The sequence below is a fragment of the Solea solea genome, chromosome 10 (genome assembly GCF_958295425.1).
Source record: "Solea solea chromosome 10, fSolSol10.1, whole genome shotgun sequence".
Lineage (NCBI taxonomy): Eukaryota > Metazoa > Chordata > Actinopteri > Pleuronectiformes > Soleidae > Solea > Solea solea.
The window spans coordinates 21,618,714-21,640,467 of NC_081143.1; the positions used below are offsets into that span (position 1 = coordinate 21,618,714).

The window sequence follows — 21,754 nt, forward strand, 5'->3', positions numbered from 1 at the left end:
GGACCATGCCTCACATTTCATTCACTCCATGACATAACTACTGCTGCTACTGTGCAGCACGTATAGGGCAACAACTGGCACGTGGACCCACCGCTCGCCCAACAAGTGAGCGGTTTGTGTTTGTGTAGTTAATCTAATAATTGTCTGTGAGGCCGTGCAGTAGAGCCGCTCTGTGGTACTTTGACTCCTTGCGTAGCCACAGCAAAGCAGAGATTTATAGGCATGGGGCTCAGATCTCACACGATGATGGTGAAGAACAGTTACAGGCTTTTTTATATGGGGCTAAGCTGCAAAAACAACAGTGCACAGGGAGGTCCACTACTGTTCTGGCACATCCAGGAAGATTATTTGTCCACATTTGCTTTTATTCCAAATGAAATTATTCCTGACGAAAGAGGTCACAGTGGAAGATTTCACTCGATCACTCACTCACTCACTCACTCATCTTCTACCACTTTATCCTCCACATGTGGGTCATGGGGGACGCTGGTGCCAATACTAGCTGACATAGAGTGAAAGGTGGGACACCCTGGACAGGTCGCCGGTCCATCACAGGGACAAATAGAGACAAACAACCATTCACTTTCACAACTAAGGTCAACTTAAAGTGTCCAATTTTTCTGATCCTGGGGGACCTGGAGAAAACCCACGCACACACGGGGAGAACTTTAAACTCCATGCAGAAAGATAAAATAAAATACAGAGCGAAAAAAAAGCCCAAGCAAGAAACAAAATGAAAATGCAGCAAAACTGTATCCAAACTCATTTGACAAATTTCACTGTTTAAATCACTTGACTATAAACAGCCCACTGCTTTTAGGGATATGATAGTGTAGTGACCCATTCTATTAGAATTAGTTCCATTAACTTAGGTAAACAAATGGATCCACTTAAACCATTTTTAAGTGTTTATTTAAAGCTCCTGTGACCGAAACACTGCTGGCTGTCAGTTGGTCCCCACTGCTCAGTGGCTGTCCAGGACGGAGGAGGATGGGTAAAATGGGTATTAATAAAGTTACCTTAACCTTACAACCTAATATTGTGAACCACCGCCCTTCGATGAGGAGCACAGAGGAGGAGGAGCAGCAGAGCAGTGAATTAAAAGCTACTAGAGTTATTTTTCTGACAGTTTCTCAGAAGCTACAATCAAAAGCTCACAAACAAGCAGCCGGACGTGAAAACAGACATGAACTGAGCGACTGCAGCGAGTGACAGAGGAAGTCACATCTTCTTCTGCTGCAACTTAGCGACTCACACACACAAAGACTTTCTCCACTCCTCAGGTGGACCTGTAGAACTTTCTGAGACGATGACTCCAGGTCCTTATTCTAACCGTTTGCTGCCGTATCACGTTCTTGCTTTAATAGCGCAGCTGCTGTGCTTCCGCCCCGCCTCTGTCAGTCATGGCACAAAACGCATCACTCTTGACGTTGTTTTCTACTATATACGTTTAGCATGAATCGACTCAGCTCTACTCATTTCTATTAGTGATAATACGTGGTAACTCAGTGCTTTTCTTTGTACCTGCTCTGGCAAGGTTCCAAGCAAGAATATGATGTTAACAGACTGCAGGCCACTGATTGGTCAGAGAGTGACGTCCGACACAAGAATCAACCCGAACAATGCCGAACTGTAGATCAGTTAAAAAGACTTAAAAATCTTGAAAACTTGCGTTAATCTCCAATATTTAGCAAAGGAAGTTTCTAAAATCTCAATATTTAACAGAGGAGTCCGGCGTATTTAGTGACAGCACTGCTGAAGTCGGGCGATCGTGAGCCGAATCACAAACCGTTCAGTCGCATTGGTGGGTATGTAACAAAAAACAAAACACCACTGTACGGAAAAACACTGATGGGCTTAATCAGCATTGTGTGAACTCATTTGACAATGGTTTGAATTTAACAGACATTTGTTTAATATATAGAAGTTACACACTGCTGCTTTTATAAAAATCATAACCACTCAGTCAACAACTGTTTGCCCGTCTTCTCATTAACACCTGCTCTATATCACCACTTGCAAAAATAGAGAGTGCGTTAGTAGTGGGAGCTCGAGCTCCAAAATGACTTATCATTTCTGATTGCTTTTAGTTTAAAGGAAATATATGTAAATTATGATCACATTATGCCAACAGGTGTGAAAAAACACTAGAATATCTTCTTCTTTTCCTTTCAGCTGCTCCCTTCAGGGGTCGCCACAGCGAATCAACCTCCTCCATCTCACCCTGTTCTCTGTATCCCCCTCTCTCACACCAACGAACTTCATGTCCTCTTTCACTACATCCATAAACCTTCTCTTTGGTCTTCCTCTAGACCTCCTGCCTGGCAGTTCCAACCCCAGCATCCTTCTACCAATATACTCACACTAGAATATGGTTAGTCTATTATAACACCCCTGATTCTTTATAATATCTCCATCCAATTTGTCCCTTTTGTGAGTTCATGACACTTGCCTGAGTTTTCTTAAAGGCATGTCACCTCTGAACTGAGAGGGTTCTTCAGATATGTCTGCAAGAAAACCATAACTTTAATAAAGTCCAGTTGCTTTTATGAGGATATGACGACTTGGATAACTGAGAACCTTCACATACTGTATATCGTTGTCATTCCCGTAATCAATGCTGCACCAACTTAGTTCTACTGCACAGACAGTATATAGAAACAAGGAGTCTCTGAGTCACCTGTGGACACTGTCTTTAAACTGCATACATGGGAGTTTGTGTGTGTTCACTGTGAATGACACGAACACTGCACATGTAATAGTTTTTAGAGGAGCAGCGCTTTAATTAGCCCACAATGAGCCACGTGGCACTGTGTCTCCGTCGCCCAGTCTCTGTTTGGCACAGTAACACACTGGGCTCTGTACATTCAGTACTAGAGGAGCAGATATTTTGCACTGTTCCAGCAGAGGTCCATTATGAATTAGTGCCGTTTCCAAACCTGCGTGCACCCAGCAGTCTGCTTTTAACATACTGTGCGCTAACTCACCCGTTAACAAGTAGGTGCTTGTGAGGCTGAAAGTCAACAGCAAATCTTAAGACTTTTGTAAAAAAAAAAAAAAAAAAGGTTCACTGAGAGCAAATGACACATTTACAGCTCTTTCTCTAAAGCTGGGATAATGAGATATAATTAGTGGCTGAGGAGGTGAAGGAGACGCAGTGCCACATGGTCTGTGGTCAGCTGGGTGAAGCTGACCAAAAACAGGCTCTTCGGCCTGAAGCTGATAGGGAATTAGGGAACTGAATTAGAGGACAGTGATTAAATTAAATATTATTGCTTCCATGAATCTGTACACCACTATTTTATCTGTGGTAGTTAGAAAGTTGTGCTAAACCCCGTGTCAAAATAATTTAAACGATTGTAGAATAACGTGAAATTCGATGACATTGATTTGTACATTAATGTACTAAAGACGTTATTTGTGAATACAAAGACACAGCATCAGTTTCATTCAAGTTTTAGATGCACCAGGAACAGTAAGTGTGCAGCCCCTTTAACCACCATGTGTCTAACATGTAGGATCTAGTTCTTTAACACATTATCTACATGCAGTATATTTCAATAATGATGAAAAAAAAGCTACTAAATGCCTAAAAATATGATCTGAAATAAGAAAAGAAGGAAAAGCTGAGTCAAAACAACATAACAAATGTGAGGTTACTGTTGCTGCGGGTGATAGTGGGTTATACAGTGATACAGTAATAAGATTATTAACATTCATAATACGCATTACATATTGTACATTGATCAAGGACTTCTTCAAGGTTTCCCTGTTCACCACATTTCCCTGGGACTAAAAATACTTTTTCTCACCTTTTCTTTTAGAGGAATCGTCTTACTGAAAACAAAGACGGACACACAACACTGTTCAAACAATGCAAACTGAGCTGACATCAAGGTTTAAAAGCAAGGTTTAGGTTTAATTTAATTATCCTTAAACTGTGAACAATGCATTTCTGAATATAAAAAAATGTAATTCAAGCCATTAAAAGAGAATGGAATCTCAACGGCCTCTTCGCATAGATAAAAATGTACAGTGCCACAATGACTGAATTTAAATGAATCTTTGACTGGAAAACAAACATTATTCTTTAAATCTATACAAAAAAATGATCCATCTGATGGTTTGCAAAAGGATGAGACTCAGTGATTCAGTACTGAAGTAAGATCAAGTGTTACAAATATTTAAAGCAACAGACACTGAACAAAATAATAAAAGATAAAGGACAGGGAACAGTAGTACTGTAGAACATTTTCCTCTGAGGTAACACTGCAGGAGAGAAGGAAAAATTGATGGCAATCCATTTCTGGGACGTGTGGTGGCAGGAAGGAGGAGCCCGTTGACAAAAACAGAGCCGAAGATGAAACAAAAGTTTTGCTTTTGCTAAATAACAGAAAAAGAAACATACAGGGAAGCATTGTTGTTTTCTTTTCCAGTCAGTTCCCCTCCCAAGCATCATCCCTCTGTTTGGCTGCCAGTCGCTTTTGTTCTGAAAGATAAATCACAAACAAACCCTTCAACATATCAATCAGCGAAAGCCCCGACATAAACAACACTGTGGTCATTTGTTGCTCTAAATTTATATCAGCATCTTTGCCACATGCAGGGGAGTGAGGCGCTGAGGCAGGCTGAGGACGCAACTGCAAATTAATACGTGGCGTCCATTCCAAGGACATAAAGTTCAGCACATAATGCACGTCTGCACTGACATTTACAGTGAGTGTTGTGATTTTAAATAAAGAGCACAGAAGTGCACCCTTGCTAAGAACAAAGATGCTTTTTTTAGTTTGCTGCACTCAAGGCCCGGACTTCCTTCTCACTGGACGGCCATTTGTGGTTTCCTGTGCCTATATACTTATGTTCCATCTGTGAAGGGGAAATGGCTGCTGTACTGATTATAGACCTGTTACGATCTATGCAGGAATGGACAGAGAGCAACTTCTCTTGACATCAACTTGCAACTGCGCTGTCCATTTTTTCAAAATGATAAGTGTGACAACAGCTCCCACTTGTGGTGGAAACGTTGTGATGCAAAAACTAAGTCAAATGTAAATTGTTACACATTCACAATTATTATACACCCCTTTAGGGCACAACTGTTTAACTATATGCTAATTAAAATATCAGCCAGTCCAGTGACAGCAACTACATGCATTTAGGCATGTAGACATGGTCAGGCCAACTTGCTGAAACTGAGCATCAATATGGAGAGGAAAGCTGAGTTTAGTGACTTTGAGTGCAGCATGGTTGTTGGTGCCAGTCTGGCTGCTCCGAGTATTTCAGAGACTGCTGATCTGCTGGGATTTTAACATACAATCATCTCTAGGGTTTACAGAGAAAATACCAACTGAGCAGCAGTTGAAAATGCCATCTTGGTTCCAGAAATAGGAGAGGAATGACCAAACTGGTTTAAAATGATAGATATTATATTATATTCCCCGCCTACATTCACACACATAGCACATTCAGATAAAGAAGAGAATCTTCTAATCCCATCACGGCTCCCATCATCATGGAAAACACAATCATAAGCTGCACATAGTGTCTCCTTGTATAATGCACCTCTTGCTTCCTGGAGTTTCTTGCGCTCTGCCTCGCGCTGCTCATTCGTCAGGTTGCTTTTCACACCGAGGGCACCGATCACAAGCTTTCGTGCCAGCGCTGCACTTGTCTGAGGTCTCTCTTTTGCAGGCAGGAGGTAGTCTGATGACATGTGAAAAAGAGAATGAGGAAATTTTCATTTTTGTCTTGTGAGTTAGAAAATACACTGAAGAAACATGGGGAGACGGAGGACTGTATTTGTACCTGAGCAGCTACGGGCTTTGGCTTTTATGGCAGAGGAGGATTTGGAGAGTGGTCGCACTTTCATCAGTTGATGTTTGGATCTTAAAACTTCGCGGGCTGAAAAGACAGATGGCACAAATTTCACATGTTGACTATGATCCCAATAGAGCTATTTAAAAAAGCAGATCAGTACACTTGTTTCAAAGAGTTTCAGAAATTCAACACTTATTCTTCTAAATCAATTTCCCTCTCCTGTCAAAAAAAACAGCAGATGATCATTTATTTCAACGTATTTTCCCCCCAAACAACCTCATCAGTGCTTAACTAACCTGCTATGGGGCTTGAAAAGAGGCCCAACGCGTGTTTGTCATCAATCCATTTAATGTCAAAGCCTCTCTGTCTGAAATCACACAGAAGCAATAAAGAAATTTTAAAAAGAAAGAGAAACAAACAGTTAAAATCAATTCTTCTGAGACATACTCTTGCAGAGACAAACATGCATCAGACAAAACTATTGCAACGTCCATCATAGTTCGACCCAAGATTCCAATGGAAGATGCACCAAGGACAAAAATTTCACAGTAGAAATGGATATTATTATGTAATTTAAATATACGTTTTCAAGTCAACTGTATCACTACACAAAAATTATACCTACTGGTAGCACTGAAATAACTTGAGAAGATCCTCTGTTTTAAATTCTGCAGGAAAGTCATAGATCTCTACGATGTGAGAGATTTCATCCTCTCTTAGATCGACGTCATCATCGTCTTCATCTTGGTCCATATTATAATAATCGAATCTTGCCTCCTGGATTGACTCTTTTTTTTTACCTTCTTTGATAGCAAGCTGGAGCAGTGAGAGAAGACAAGAGCAGGTGGAAGAAAAAATAATGAACAAGAAGGAAAAGGATAAAGGTCATTAAACTTCAGTTATAGCCATCTGCTTTTAAGTTTTAGCTAAATAAACTGGCAGGTATATGTGGATGTTGGGAAATGGTACACTGGTTATCAGATCTTGAATCTGAACCATGCTTACCTCTTCAAGCAGGTGTGGCTCCAGACAATCCCCATCATCATTAAACAGTGTGTCCCAGCTCTCGTCTTCCCCCTTTTCCTCTTGAGGGGATGTAGCTTCCAGCCATGAGCAACCATCTGCCTCCACACTGGAAGGCTCAGACTGCCCCTTCACCTGTACATCTGTATCCTGTAGCCACTCTTCCTGTGCCTGACCTCCATCTTCTCCTACAACGGGTGCAGACGTCTCTTCCCCTCCAGCCTTGTCTTTCTTGTTCTTAGCGTTCTTTCGTGCCTTGTCTGTATAGCGAGGCCTGGGCCTCGGCTTTACTTCTCCCTGAGTCTGAACTTTGTCTTTGGAGCCCTGAAGTCGCTGTTTGGGGACGAATAGGGCCTGACTTGGCCTCTTTGACTGAGAAGGAGGTGTGGGTGTTGACTGTGTTGGAGCGCAGTCTTCCTTTGGCTGTTCCAACTCCATTATAAAATAATATTACTAAAACACCTGGATCATTGAAAAAGGGAAATAAAAGAGTCAATGCTATTTTAAGAAACGTTATATCAAATACAAAAATCTTTCTCATATGACAGATTTACAAGTCCTGAGTTAGCTTATTTGCAGTAATAATTTTCATCCAAACTGCTACAACTACCTTACATTGTGCAGGAGCATAAGCTGACCACAACTGAGTGACTAGGTCAATTCTGTTTGTTTTCCCTCATTCATTTGAGGATATTTATTAAGGAGTTTCTTACATTTCTCTACAATTTAAAGCAGTTGTCTATACAAATGAATACATTTTTTTAAGGTTGACCTACAAATTTAGTTGCTGTTCTTTTGTAAAACTTAAACTGTAAAGCTTTTGACTGGTCAGAGTCAAGATTTTAGTTAAATTAACAGTGTATTTTATCTATTTGTACATCATTTATCTACAGTACATCTGGCATGTTCAACTTCTGAATGAAAACAAATAATATTAAATAGAAAATAAATCACATCATCTCTCATGGAAATTTTGAGCTTGACACAAATACAAACTAGTGAATGGTGAAAATAGCAATGCGATTTATATAATTAAACATATCAATATCGGCTGCTATGAAAACATGTTAAAACGTAATGTTAACGTTGGCTTATACACCAGCACAGTATGAAGTATGCTATCTGGCTAAGCTAAATACCTAGCTACACACTCTTGTCATTTAGACTGAAATAACTGATAAACCACTATGACATTTATATGTATATTTTTTAAGTGCCACTTTTCTATTTCTACTTTTTGTGACTATATCAATTAAATAAGCATATAAGCTATTTGTAGCCCTTTCAGCTTACCCGTGTTTGGTTTGTTTAGCAACAGCTCTTCGCCGCATTACAGTGACGTAAGCGCTGGGCAAAGCAGAGCATTCTGGGAGGTAGGGTTCGGGTATGGCCATATGGGTATGGCTCTGGGGGAAAAAAAAAATGTTTTTCAACAGATTGTACACCGGTTAAGCAGATGTTTACGTTCGCCCCTGCAAAAACGATGAAAGCGAGATGTTTCTGCTTTGGTTGTGATAAGTTTGAACCCAAAAAACTACAAGCGTACACAACTTCCGCCTCTAGTAGACAGACCAGCCATTGGTCAATATCTTAATTATTCAGCAAGTTCTTCCTCGATTGGCTGATCATCTGCACGTTACACAAGCTGTTTCGTAAATTCTATACGGAGAAGTTGTGTAAGGTGGAGGATATTTGTCGGATGCAGTAAAAATCCTCATCCACAACGACAGTGCAGCGAAATCAGATCCTTTGCATCTGCATGCTGTGGTCACGTTTGTGAGGTAAGACTGGATTTACTACAACAGTCTGATCAGGACCAAACACAAATTCATGCATGGATTTATTCAGAGATGTTAACGCAGTGAGCGTCATTGAGTACTTGTGGTATATTTAATTAAGCTCAGGATTGATTTATAATGCAAAAGAATTCTTAAAGCTAACCTTTGTCTAGATAAGGGAGAAACTGTGGCTTTTCATAAAACATGTGTTAAATTGTCCTGTGTATATAAATACTCATTAGACTTTGTTAGGTACAGAGGACTCCTAATCAAGTATGATGCACCCAGTCCAAGTATGGGATTGCGTTGACCTCTGACCTCTGGTATCTACAAACCATGTAAACACAGAGTGGTGACTGTAGGCCACTGAATATGGAGGCTGACCCTGCATCTGTTAAATAAGATTTTCTTATATTTCTATTTAACCTAATAATGTCTGGATGCTCTCTGTCATATCATTAACTAGTTTTATGAATTATTTTCGAATTGCTCATACAAAAAAAAAACAAATACATTTGAAACACTTAAACCACACTTGCCCTCTGTGTTCTGTCAGGTTGCCGATAATGGTGATGTGGGCTCCAAGTCGACTGCTCCTCCTGTTTGGTTTCTGGCTCCGGGCTCAAGCCCAGAGCTCAGAGCCGATGTTCAGGGTTGTAACGCAGACACTGCTTCCTGCAGACAGTCTGCACAACCCGACACAGCTCAACTATGGAATGGCCGTGACAGACGTGGATGGTGACGGTGACCTTGAGGTGGTGGTGGCAGGGTGAGAGCTTGGCTTTGTGTGTTACCGTTGTGGTGAATCTCTTGTGTAAATATGGAGAACGACTGAATGTGCAAAATCCAATCTATGTGACTGTGTTCTCTGTCCCAGGTACGATGGGCCCAACCTGGTGCTAAAGTATAATCACACTCAGAAGAGGCTGGTAAACATTGCTATTGATGACAGTAACTCTCCATACTACGCCCTGAGGGACCGAGCAGGCAACGCTATCGGAGTTACAGCGTGTGATGTGGATGGAGACGGACGTGAGGAGATCTACTTCCTCAACACAAACAACGCCTACTCAGGTGAATACACCACTGTTAAAATGTCCCAGTGGACAACGTTGTCCAAAAGTTGTCACATGAAGGGAAAACAATGTGATTTGAGAGGAACAAGCTTATGTAACAAGGTATTAAAACCACTGTATTACACTCAAAGGAGTGAAATTATGGAACATTCTCAGTAATGAGCTGAAAACAACGTGAATGGATATATAATGGGCCAGGATGTGTAGACTATCTCATTCTGAATAGTTTTCTTGTACTTGTACTTACTTTTTGTTTAAGTATTTATTCAAATGGTAACCGAAGTGGAAAGCTTTGATTTGTTTAATTAAGTTCAAAGACATAACGTAAAGAAGGGGTTGTCACACCTGGACAAGGACTTGGAACAAAAGTACAAAAACCTGACGAGACAGTGGCATGGAGCAAATGCTGATAATTCCTGACAAGACAATGGCACGGGGGTTACGCAGGTGGAAACAATTGAGGTGGGGAAGACAGTCAGACTGGTGGGAAAACACAAGGAGAATGGAGTAAGTGACCTGAAACGAGAGGAGAGTGAAATTTCAAAGTAAAACAGGAACCACAAGACAACATTGACACAAGACAACAACTAAACACAACCAGCTTCCTTGGTCATGACAGGGGTACAGAACATACAGAACAATGGCATATCAATGCAAATCAAATGCTTCAATTTGCTATTATTACATTATTCTCACCCTAGTGTATATTCTCTCTAATGCTTTTCAAACTGGTGGGCCCAACAAGTCAGAATCTGAGGAATTTTTCACCATTTCTTGTTTTCTATGCAGGACGCGCCACTTATTCAGACAAGCTCTTTAAGTTTCGGAACGGACGTTTTGAGGATCTTCTGAGCGATGAGCTCAATGTTCGCCGTGGGGTTGCCAATCACATGGCAGGGCGTTCTGTGGCCTGTGTTGACAGAAAGGTCAGGAATATTATTATTATTATTATTATTATTATTATATAATCTCTATTATTATTATCATTATTATTATTAATTATAAAGCACACAGATTAATGACAAATTCCACTTTGTCAGCCTTTTCATAAAGTCTCACAGTTTGATTTTTCAAATTGTCAATTCTCTCGCCCGTTGTTGCTCTGCAGGGAACAGGTCGTTACTCCGTGTACGTGGCCAATTATGCCAGCGGCAACATCGGCCCCCACGCTCTCTTAGAAATGGACCAGGCTGCCAGCGATGTGAGCCGGGGCATCGTCGCTCTGTCAGACGTGGCTGCGGAGGCGGGAGTCAACAAGCTCACAGGTCAGGAGGAGTAAAAGCTGGACATGTGAAGTGAAGCGTGTGATGAGGTTTGTGATTGAGGTTGGATTTTTTCACCGTGTGCTTGTGTTGCAGGTGGCCGCGGCGTGGTGGTTGGTCCAATCCTTAGCCCGGCCAGGTCTGACATCTTCTGTGACAATGAGAATGGACCCAACTTCTTGTTCAAGAATAATGGAGATGGGACCTTTGTGGACATGGCCAGACCAGCAGGTTAGAGAAGCACAGCGAAGGAAGAGCATCAGAGCAAAAATGATAAAGAGTAGGAATGCGTTAAAGTGGTGTTCAACCTTCTTTTTAAATTTATCTTTATTAACAGTATCATTTTCTACAAACAAGTGTGTCGGTTTTTCGAACTCGTAAGCTGATTCCAATTCAAAAACATTACTTATTTTCTTCATTAAATCAACTTAAACGTTATCCAAAAATGTTTTCAAAAAGTAGATGAAAGGCTTAATTTCAACGACAGCTTTTGGTTCCCAAACATTTCCTCAAAGCCACAAATGACAAAAGTTTAATTATTATAATAATAAAAAATAAATGCAACTTCAGCTTAGTTTGACCAATATTTCATATCCACGGCTACAGCAACAAGCGTACGTACAAAAAACCCAAACTATTCCTTTAAATGTTTGCGAAGTAATAGATGGATACCAATGTGAGGACTGTTAAATGTCACAGTGTCTTTTTTTAATACCACTAGATGTCACTGAATACTCCCAAAACTATGAAACATTACAGTACACACATACATAAGCATTTACACTGCTTCCATATTCTTAGGCGTGGAGGACAGACGCCAGCATGGCAGAGGAGTAGCCCTCGCTGACTTCAATGGCGATGGAAAGACGGACATCGTCTATGGCAACTGGAACGGCCCACACAGGCTTTTCCTGCAGGACAGTGACTCTAAATTCCGGGTAAGGAAGGAGACAGGGACGGTGGGATATAGTCGATAATATCGGATACAAATTTGATATAAACAAAAATGTATATGATCTCTTTTTTGCAGAACATTGCGACTCAGGGATTTGCCACCTTCTCCCCCGTTCGCACAGTCATCGTCGCTGACTTTGATAATGACAGGGAGTTGGAGGTGTTTTTTAACAACATTGCATACAGAGGAAATGCCCCAAACAGACTGTTCAGGTAGACTTTTACTGTTTATCATGCACAGATGTGAAAAGCAACATGTTGTTGTTTTTTTTTTTTTTAATTTTGAATTATCTTTTGTTTGCAGGGTGTCAAGGAGAACTGCTGCAGACCCGTCGATTCAGGAGCTTAATGTGGGAGATGCTGCAGAGCCACAGGGGAGAGGAACAGGTCAGGATGCTGGACAACGCTTTGCCCTGACCGACATGACAACATGAGCATCAGTTTCAGTCTAAAACTGTAGTAAGCTAAAAACATCTGCTTATTCTCTCTTTTGATGAGATTTACATAACACAGTTGTCAGAGACGCACACGCTGTGACGTTGTCATGTCGGTCAGGGCAGTGAAAGAAACCTTTTTTTTTGAGAACTTTACTTTTCAGTTTTCAAAGGTCTGTACAAACAAAAATGTACCAACCAGAGGTAGAAAGAGTACTGGAAGCCAATTTCTGCCAAAAAAAACCAAAAACAACACAGGTAAAACTTAAAATTAATATAATAAAAATAATAAAAAATAAAAATAATAAAAATATCCTCAAAGTAAGTCAAAATTATGAGGTAAAAAGTCATCATGAGATACAAAGTCGAAATTATGGCAAAATGAAATATGTAAACACATATTTCAGTATCAGTCAAAGTGGGTCAAAGTTCTCAAAATTAGCGCCAATTCACCTGTCCTCATCATTCACTGCAAAGTTTCCGGTGCAGGAGTTTTTAAAACTTAAATTCAGGCCAACTTTTCTTACCTCAGTAACTGATGTGATTTCAAATGTACAGGACAGGACTGGACAGGGTCTCCCTACCACATTCCCATGTATCTACAGCTTCCATAATGCTATAGAGACCTATACATAGACCGGTGCAGAATGTAATAACAACAATTACGTGGGAAATTTTCAATAGAAGGAGAAGCCTTCTGTGAAATCTATGAATGGGCTCCAGGTCAGAGAGTGAAAGCCTTCCGTGTCTTTCTGGACAGGTGGCACTGTGACCGACTTTGATGGGGATGGACAGCTGGACCTGCTGCTGGCACATGGAGAGAGCTCCAAGCAGCCAATCTCCGTCTTCAAGGTCACACAGGTACGTGTGTGTTTTCTTGGATTTAGTAAAGGAATACTTCACCGATTTGCATTTAGCTTTGTATTTCTAGAATAGAGGTAGTATTTCTGAAATATTGTGCTTCCCAACCAAAAGTGTGACGATATTTCTCAACACTCAGAAACTGAGGTTGGAAGCACAGTTTTTCAAAAATAATACCCCTATTCTCGTAATACAAAGCTAAATCTGTGAAGTATTCCTTTAACAATCTTCACAGCGGAATTTTATCATTTATCAAAAATAGTATTCAACTAATATCTACTACTTAGTAAAGTAATTATTTAATTCAGTGGAACCTTAGAAGAGAATGTAGGAGTGTGTGTGTGTATGTACTGTATGTACAATTGCCTCTTTTCATCTTAATACTGAAGCTTGTATTAAAGGAATAATTCACAGATTTGCATTTAGGGCTCGACCAATAACTGGCTGCGGGTCATACCTCGCACCCAGTTTGGCTCTTTTGCCCGCGGTGCCAAGGTGACAGTCTTCACCAATCAGAGTGGAGCTCTGACACACATCATTGACGGAGGCTCCGGGTACCTGTGTGAGATGGAGCCCGTCGCCCACTTTGGTTTAGGTAACTAACACTACATTTAGAATGTATTATTGTTGTTTTATATATATATGAGAGACTCTGACGGTCTGTATTGTTGACCTCTTTAAGCGCTACATTATTGCCACACACGGCCATTAAAACTGTATATATATGGGGTGCTGTGTGTAAAGCACCACATGCTGAAAATAACCTCAACATTTTGTCACATTTAGCTTCAAACAATGTTTGAAAAAGTCACTTTGTAGCACATTTCTAACAATATTTGTTAGAAATGTCTTAGAAATGTATTAAATACTTAAATTTTAAATCTAAATGCTAAATATAAATGGTAAATCAAAAAAAAAACAACACTTTTTTAAACATTGTTTGCATGTTATTTTCAGCATGTGCTGCTTTACAAACGGCACGCATTTATATGCAGTGTTTTTTTTCTGTCACACTTATTCACACACTGGCTGCACATCTGCCAGGAGCAATTTGACTCACGTGATGCTTCTGACTCTTGACTCCCAGGAAACGATGAGGTGAAGGTGCTGGAGGTCTCCTGGCCAGATGGCAGCTCCATGACTCGGACTGTGGAGCCTGGTGAAATGAACACTGTTGTGGAAGTAGCCTATCCCAGCGAAGCAGAAACGAATGTACTGGCCAATGACACACAGGTACGCACTTTGGAGCCACATCATGAATTATGAATACAGGTAATGTTTCACATAAACCTAAATCATATGCAAATTAACAACAATTTAGTAAAGAACACAGTACTATACATAAAAGGACCACACATTTTTAGTCCTCGTCTAATTAAAACATTTCATATTTTCAGTGTGGTCAAGGATTTACAGTAAAGAATGGCCACTGTGCAGGTAAGCAAGTCTGTTAAATGAGTTGCTGTTGGATGAAGCATGTCAGAGATAAATAGATGGGTATATACTTCTTTTTTTTAATGTCTTCTCTTTTCAATTATCTTTTTTTTATGTTTTACAGGTCTGTGAGGAATTAACATGAATTGCAACATAATCTGCTTTGAGAAAGTGAACAATGTTACAGGGAGCATGATTAAAAAGTATGTTTTGCTTTGCTGAGGCTCAAAAAAAAAAGAGCTGTATTGTTTGTTGTTCACTGTTTTTAATGTTTGTGTCACTCATAATTTCATAATAGTTTGTGCTATTACAACCTCTCAAACCCAAATGTACTAAAAAAAAAACAATAAACAGTTTGGATTAGTCGGCTTATTATTTCATAGATCTTTTTCCTCTTTGGCCTTTTGTTGTCATCTTTCCATGTGACTGCATCCATGTATAGTTTTACTAATTTCGCCCGTGTTGTCCTAACCTTGTGACTGCCCTTTCTTCTCCTCCATTTTTCTTCTTCTGCCCCTTCTTTCATGCAGCCATGGCTCTGTTTTACAATGCGGCCCGCTCCACTTCTGCCTCCATGTTTGAAGCCTCCTGTGCCACAGCAGTTTTACTGCACTGGGTCTTGGTACTCTCTGTACTGGGAATTGTCAGGGGTCAGTAGTCCGACAACAACAACAACAACAACGTCTTTTTATCCAGCACAACAATTTGAGAGAAAACCCTAATCTTCAGTAGTCATGAACACAAACTAGGCGCCTTTCAAGGATCTCAAGGCTTACTAAGTATATGCATCAGACCTGGCAAGCTGCTTACCAGAATCTGCGATGATGCCTCAGGCATTGTCTCCTTCAGTAATCCTCGGGTCTGAGCTGCCTTCAATAAAATCAATCTTCTGCTGCTTTATTCTCCACATGAGGGTTGTGGAGGTGGTGCTATGTCAATCTCAGCTGAAAGGCTCTTCAATAAAATCTTTCAACTTAACTCATCCCCGACTCCAGAGCAAAACTGTTGTTACATCTGTACATGTGGAAATGATGCAGTCTGGACATTTCTTATTCATTCCGGTGAACGTGTTATTCCCTGCATCTAAAAGTCCATCCACCCATCCATCTTCTTCCATCTCAGCTGACAGGGCAATAGGAGGGGTCACACCCTGGACAGTTTGCCAGTCCATCACAGGGCCACATATAGAGACAGACAACCATTCATCCATTCACTCTCACACCTATGGCCAATTTAGAGTGTCCAATTTACCTAATCCCCATATTGCATGTTTTTGGACTGTGGGAGGAAGCCGGAGAACCCGGAGGAACCCCACGCACACGGGGAGAACATGCACCCTTGTTCCAACTGGGAGCTCGAACCTGGGTCTTCTTGCTGCAAAGTCAAGAATGCTAACCACTACACTGACCATGTGGCCCGCACCTAGCAGTAAAAACTGCTGAAAAAGCTGTGGCCCACAATCAAATCTTGTAATAGCATCAAATGAATGAGATTTTCTAATATTTTTTTGCACTCCATTGAGTATTAGCTTATTTTTAGTGTCTGTGATGAGTGGCCTACTAACCTTTCCCTGTCAGATCCTCTGCCAATGGTTTCTTCCGTATATGCACTGGTAGAGAAGAAAGAAGGACGTCCTCGCCGTAGCTGTGATGAAACAGTATTTATTTTGACACCAGTCACATACAGTTCAACCTCAATGCTACATATTAAACGACAAGCGGTACGAAAGTTTGTTCTTGCACACAAAGTCACCAAAATAAGAGACACATTTCTTTTTTTGGCAGTTATTGTTCTTTGGAAGGGTTTTGTGTATTTTAAAACTACTACACAGGTAAGATTTTAGGAAGACATTATGTTTAACACATCCTTAGTCTGCTTACGCATGTCTTTGCATAATAAATATTGAGGAAGAGTTGGTCTCGCTCATGGAAAGCAATGGAAATGTGCATTTATCTGCGTTTGTGTCGAATTACCTTCATGGGAGAGATGCAATGGAAGATCTGCCACAACATGATGATTTTTCATTCGCTACCACAAAGCATCATTTACAGCAGAGGCGATGGAGGAAGAGCTTCTTTGTACAGTTAAAGGCCCAGTGTGTAAAATTATTTTCATTTGGCAAAGATTTAAGGTACAATATTTCATTTTAAATAAGTGCACACTCGCCTGACCTGATTGAGTGTTTTGTTTTTCATGATCAGATGCGGCGCCATTTTGGACCCCCATGTTTTTACAATCTAAACATCTTTAACGTTTCTATGGTAACTGAAGGCCATAGAGGCCTTCAGCACACTTGGAAGGGAACCACGAGTTGAGGAATATTCAGCTACAACGTCACGAACAAAAGTGAAATTTTAAACACTGCGCCTTGGTGATGCTCTGCTCAAATACTAGTACACCCTTTTCCACATTTGCTACAGCCTGAAAACTCCAATAGAGCTACAAATAACATTTCCACAAGCCACTGTCCAGTGTGCACAGTCACTGTCGATGTGTGTGATGGTCTCCTGGTTGGTCCAGTGTGGGCAGGATGCGGCTGAGGTTGATCTGGACCTTGCGTTGCAGCTGTAATGTGGTGTGAGGTTGGTTGAGGTCTGCACTCCTTTCTCAACACTTAACACATCCTCCATTTCCTTCTCACGTCCTTTCATTCTTCCTATCCCCCCCATCACACGTAACAGGAAGGAAACAAGGAAGGAAGGAAGGAAGGAAACATACGATCACACAAATATTCACAAAAAAAATGTTGTTCCACACATAACGACACTGCATCCACACGTCTGATTCAATGTGCATGCAAACAATGTAAGTGCGTGTTCTAAACGTTCACTGTGACAAAAGCTCGTACGACTGAAGCACATGACCGGTCATGAGCAAAAATAGGCCAGTGAATTCTGTGTGAGCATATGTTGAAGGATTGTATGTGCCATGTGTTGGGACAGGAGTGATATCATTTGCCCTCCAAGTTCTCCAGCTGGGATGTGATTGATCTGGTGGGACGTGGTCTTTAGGAAGAACCCGGTCATCGAGCAGTGCTGCCAGACACAGAGCTGCTCCCTGAGCTGGAGCCACTGGAACCCCGATCTTCATAGATGGAAATCTCTATCTAGTGAAAGTAGTTAGGGGCCAACATGTCACAACAGAGTAGCATGAATCGAACAAAAAGCTCTTTCACCTTTTATTTCTACATTCACCCATTCACAAAATCCGAGTAAGGATACGACGCGCATCCCCCGTTCAATGGGGTCTGTGATGAGCAGGCCTCTGGGAGCATAGATCTTCTCATTCTGCTCCTGAATGTACTTGCCTATCTTCTTCAACACCTGACAGACACGGACAATTCAAGAACAACACGGCACGTTCAGCCGCTGCCTTCAAACGCTGCTTAGTTAAAATCCTCCGAACGTGAGGAAACCCAGTCTTACCTTCTCATAACGCGTCTCCATGCAGAGGAAGATGAGATATGCTGTAGCGCAGGCCAGACATCCCTCAAGGTACGACTGTCCTCCTATCTTTTCTGCCTCTGCATAGTAGTTATTCAGAGTCTTCACAGTGTCCTCGAACAGCGTCCGCTCAATCTGGAGACGCGCGGAGGACAGCGTCACGAACAGATAGATGCAGCACAGTGATGTACATTTGTAAAACATGGGAGATGAGGGAATCATTCACCAAACTGTTCTCATGAAGTGCAACCATAGCAACTGTTAAAAAGCAACTTCAAATCATGAGTCTATTATTTACATAAATTGTGTTTATCCTTTGTTTTAGTTGGCATAGTGTATCCACCGCTATGACGCTGTCGTTTCCTGTTCAGATGTTGTTTAGTGTGTCTGTTTAACATCACAAAACCATATGTTTGTTGTGTTAACCCTAACCCTAAACCTAACCCCTCCTTAATGAATGAGGATTAACATTCATAAAAGAGCCTTTTCTCCGTCTTTTGATGTTGTTTAGATCTTAACTTGGTAATTTTTCTGCATCCAGGAAAGTGTTTTGGAGCTGCATGCTGAAGGAAACAGCAGCAGCTGTGACTGAACATGCAGACGTATGGTAAAATTATGATAAATAATAATGATTGTGAAGTCTGCTTGAACATCCGGGTTTCGCTTTAACAGTAGAATCCACCTCTGAAACCTTTCATGGGTGCCTCTCGATGTTTGCAGCCACAGTGCTGCTGTATGAAGGTGTCGAGCTTTACCTGCACTGTGTGCTTCTTCTGCTTCATGTCTCCACAGACACGCAAATAGAAAACAATGCTATACTGAGAAGCACAGAGGTGGTCCTGTGGAGTTCATTGGCTTAAGCTGCATTGCGTGAACTAATTTGACAATGGTTTGAATGTAACAGCGAGAAGATAGATCTATTCAATGACAAATAACAGGAAGGACCAATTAATTAGACCTATATATGTGTATGCATGTCACAAAACATAATATAGGAGCATGTTGATGTGAACACGTGTCCTCACCCTGCTCTCCAGCTCCGAGGGGAACTTGGTCTGAAACTTGCAGGTGGTTCCTTCGCTGTAGTCTCTCTGGATGAAGACTTTGTTGGCCAGAGACGCACTGTGCCTCAACTCCTGCAGGTTGTGGAACTGTGGGGACAAATCAAACACACACAAGTAAGATTTGTGTAAAATTTAGCACATATCTCTTTTAATTGGGTTCTCTGATTCCCACGTCTACTTTTAACTTTGCAACTCTTGTTGTGTTGTTATTATTTAATGAGCCCCTGGAGAGAGACAGGGCTACAGCTCTCTGTGTACCCGTTTCCTGGCAGAGTGTACAAACAGAGGCTGAAGTGGAAGTATAGGATGATCGAGCAAATGTGATCAATCACTCTGTGGCTCAGTGTCTGCACTCATTTCTGCCTTGTTGTCTGTTGGAGCAGAGCCCAGCACTGGACATACTATCTTTAACACACACACACACACACACACACACAGGTTTGTACAGTTATTCATCTCAGGACACTGCACTGCATTCCATAAATTCAGAAAGTCGTAATAAAGTGTTATCCCTAACCATAAACAGTTAATGCCTAACCCTAACCTTAATCTAACCACAATTTAAACATTGGCCCTAAAATGAACCAGTTCCTCAGAAAAGGACCAGATTATGGTGTCCACAAGGACTACTGGTCCTGACAAGGGCAGTGTAAACACACAAAAAGTACACACACACACACACACACTGTCTGTATCTCTCTCGCTGGTGTAGCACAGGGAAGTATAGCCAACATTTTGCCATGGCTCACAACAGATCGATCTACAGAAACAAGATGAGACTTGACACAGAACTCCCGTGCACTAGCTGGCCACTTTGTTAGGGACACCTGTTCAACTGCTTGTTAGCACAAAAACCCAATCAGCCAGCATTCAATTGCATGTGAGCACATAGACATAGGGAGGAAAGATGGCTACCTTCACATCACCTGCTGCATTGTTCAATCCAGATTCACTTCTGACTAACACATGCCAGACTTGAGGATTAACATTCATATCTTAATCGACTCAAATATTCACTCATTACACCTGAGGTGTGCTGAAGACGATCTATGAACACCGAACAAGGGATGGCTCGATATCACAACCTAGAATTTATACCAATTTGATACAGTCCTTTTACATCTCATCTTAACTCGGCTGTTAATAAGACATTTGTGATGCTGATGCATGTACCACCAAGCTAGAATTGGTCATTTACTTAACAGAATGCTGGTTATAGACTTCTCTCATTACAGCTATATCACCTATGCTGTTATTTAGGGAGCATGGGTTGTATCAGATTTTCACCTGATCCATAGATTTTGACCACCAGTATCAGACCGATACGGAGTGTGTGATTGGCTTGTCTTATGCACATCACGAGGAACCTTGAAGCAGAAGAGCTACAGTAGCACAAGGCCACACCGGGTGGGTGCCACTTTTGTCTTGTGTTCCTAATGAAGTGGCTGGTGAGTGTATTTTCCAGCTCGAAATGTTGGAAACGCAGTGAGTCAGGTCAGTGCTGTGTGGCTTCTGTCCATGGTGCTGAAATCTGTTCCTCCGTGTCAGGACACTGAGCTTGTGAGGTCCAGTAGTTATCATGGACACCAAAGCCAGGCTCTAAAGGGGGACCAGGACATTGCTGAAGTCCTGGTTAAGGTCAAGTTATCTCTCAGTTGTGAGTTTTCCGGCTAGGGTTGTGGTTAGAGCTTTGTTGAGACTGCCCAAATGAATGGAAGTTAACGCAGTGTCCGAAGAGGAAAAGCTGCCCAAACCATTGTGTGTGTGTGCGTGAGAGAGAGAGAGAGAGAGAGCGAGAGCGGATTACTGGGCGTCTCAACAAACACATAAACAGATGTTTCCACCCAAACAGTTAAACATGTCATTGACAAAACAAATCTCCACCATTATGTTTCAGTTCATGGCTCTTCTTTTCTTTTACTGCCCTCTAAAATACCAGGAGACGCTTCCAGGGGGGAAAATAGACACTGATGTGATAATGTAGGACAAACACTGTCCTGATTCAAGTGAGCCGCCGATCGACGCTCAATCACAGTGAACCCTAATGTCCTCTCTAGTCTGGACAGAAACGTCCACTGCACCGGTCTCATCGAAACCACAGGACGACCACACACATCTGTCTGTGCTGCTGCTCATGATGATGATGATGATGATGATGGAAACCTGAGCGGCATTTTAAAAGCCATAATGTCGCCAGTCTTACCTCTGTCGCCATGTTGCCATCCGCGGCTGACCGTGGGGACGAGTCCCTGTTGCTGCTGCTGCGTGCGCTGAAATCTCTTCACGAGGACACACGGGATGAGCGGCGAGGGGAGGGGCGGGGACGAGAGGACAGAGGAGGGGCGGGGCTAACACAAGCACAGGTTTAGATCATGTTGATTTAATTGTCCCTCCTATCTCCCTCCTATCCAGTGAGTTTGGACACTGGCTTTAACCAAACATTTGAACTATATATATAAATATATAAATATATATATATATACACATAATATACTCTATACACATACACACTCCATTAATTTGAAAAAACATATTACAATTTTTGTTTGTTTGTCTAGTTAATACTAGATTAAAAAAACAAAATAATAACAACAATAATAAAACCTCC

General features: G+C 41.4%; 3 protein-coding genes across 5 annotated transcripts; 1 reads left to right on the plus strand and 2 right to left on the minus strand.

The window, feature by feature from the left end:
• Window positions 1-3,892: 3,892 nt before the first annotated feature.
• On the minus strand, window positions 3,893-8,204 carry r3hcc1l (R3H domain and coiled-coil containing 1-like). Its single transcript, XM_058641393.1, has 7 exons — window positions 8,134-8,204; window positions 6,823-7,302; window positions 6,443-6,633; window positions 6,114-6,184; window positions 5,806-5,901; window positions 5,563-5,703; window positions 3,893-4,489 (listed from the first exon to the last, which is right to left on the minus strand). The coding sequence occupies exons 2-7, from the start codon at window positions 7,276-7,278 to the stop codon at window positions 4,437-4,439; spliced, it is 1,008 nt and encodes a 335-aa protein (XP_058497376.1). The 5' UTR covers window positions 7,279-7,302; window positions 8,134-8,204; the 3' UTR covers window positions 3,893-4,436.
• Window positions 8,205-8,308: 104 nt separating this feature from the next.
• Window positions 8,309-15,617, plus strand: crtac1a (cartilage acidic protein 1a). 3 transcript variants are annotated; one of them, XM_058641390.1, is made up of 14 exons: window positions 8,309-8,621; window positions 9,175-9,387; window positions 9,496-9,692; window positions 10,484-10,620; window positions 10,803-10,959; window positions 11,053-11,187; window positions 11,758-11,894; window positions 11,987-12,123; window positions 12,215-12,297; window positions 13,105-13,205; window positions 13,632-13,800; window positions 14,293-14,438; window positions 14,603-14,642; window positions 15,170-15,617. In XM_058641390.1, the coding sequence occupies exons 2-14, from the start codon at window positions 9,185-9,187 to the stop codon at window positions 15,295-15,297; spliced, it is 1,770 nt and encodes a 589-aa protein (XP_058497373.1). In that variant the 5' UTR covers window positions 8,309-8,621; window positions 9,175-9,184; the 3' UTR covers window positions 15,298-15,617. The 3 variants fall into 3 exon arrangements, with proteins under 3 accessions (XP_058497373.1, XP_058497375.1, XP_058497374.1); XM_058641392.1 differs by lacking the exon at window positions 15,170-15,617 and adding an exon at window positions 14,764-15,011 and having other exon boundaries at window positions 14,293-14,477; XM_058641391.1 differs by lacking the exon at window positions 15,170-15,617 and adding an exon at window positions 14,764-15,011.
• Window positions 15,618-16,284: 667 nt separating this feature from the next.
• Window positions 16,285-21,451, minus strand: golga7ba (golgin A7 family, member Ba). The gene is made up of 5 exons (XM_058640677.1): window positions 21,350-21,451; window positions 19,108-19,233; window positions 18,065-18,217; window positions 17,861-17,962; window positions 16,285-17,745 (listed from the first exon to the last, which is right to left on the minus strand). The coding sequence occupies exons 1-5, from the start codon at window positions 21,359-21,361 to the stop codon at window positions 17,662-17,664; spliced, it is 477 nt and encodes a 158-aa protein (XP_058496660.1). The 5' UTR covers window positions 21,362-21,451; the 3' UTR covers window positions 16,285-17,661.
• Window positions 21,452-21,754: the final 303 nt, after the last annotated feature.

What these genes read in the sequence shown, in the direction of transcription:
- r3hcc1l (XM_058641393.1), bottom strand. Translation starts at nt 7,278, where the DNA reads ATGGAGTTGGAACAGCCAAAGGAAGACTGCGCTCCAACACAGTCAACA. An exon ending in AAGTTATTTCAGTGCTACCA is followed by an intron (nt 6,185 to 6,442) that starts GTAGGTATAATT and finishes GTGTGATTTCAG; the next exon opens with ACAGAGAGGCTTTGACATTA. An exon ending in CAAAGCCCGTAGCTGCTCAG is followed by an intron (nt 5,704 to 5,805) that starts GTACAAATACAG and finishes ACATGTCATCAG; the next exon opens with ACTACCTCCTGCCTGCAAAA.
- crtac1a (XM_058641390.1), top strand. Translation starts at nt 9,185, where the DNA reads ATGGTGATGTGGGCTCCAAGTCGACTGCTCCTCCTGTTTGGTTTCTGG. An exon ending in CTTGAGGTGGTGGTGGCAGG is followed by an intron (nt 9,388 to 9,495) that starts GTGAGAGCTTGG and finishes TCTCTGTCCCAG; the next exon opens with GTACGATGGGCCCAACCTGG. An exon ending in CCGTCTTCAAGGTCACACAG is followed by an intron (nt 13,206 to 13,631) that starts GTACGTGTGTGT and finishes ATTTGCATTTAG; the next exon opens with GGCTCGACCAATAACTGGCT.
- golga7ba (XM_058640677.1), bottom strand. An exon ending in TGGAGACGCGTTATGAGAAG is followed by an intron (nt 17,963 to 18,064) that starts GTAAGACTGGGT and finishes CGTGTCTGTCAG; the next exon opens with GTGTTGAAGAAGATAGGCAA. An exon ending in TTGAACGGGGGATGCGCGTC is followed by an intron (nt 17,746 to 17,860) that starts GTATCCTTACTC and finishes TACTTTCACTAG; the next exon opens with ATAGAGATTTCCATCTATGA.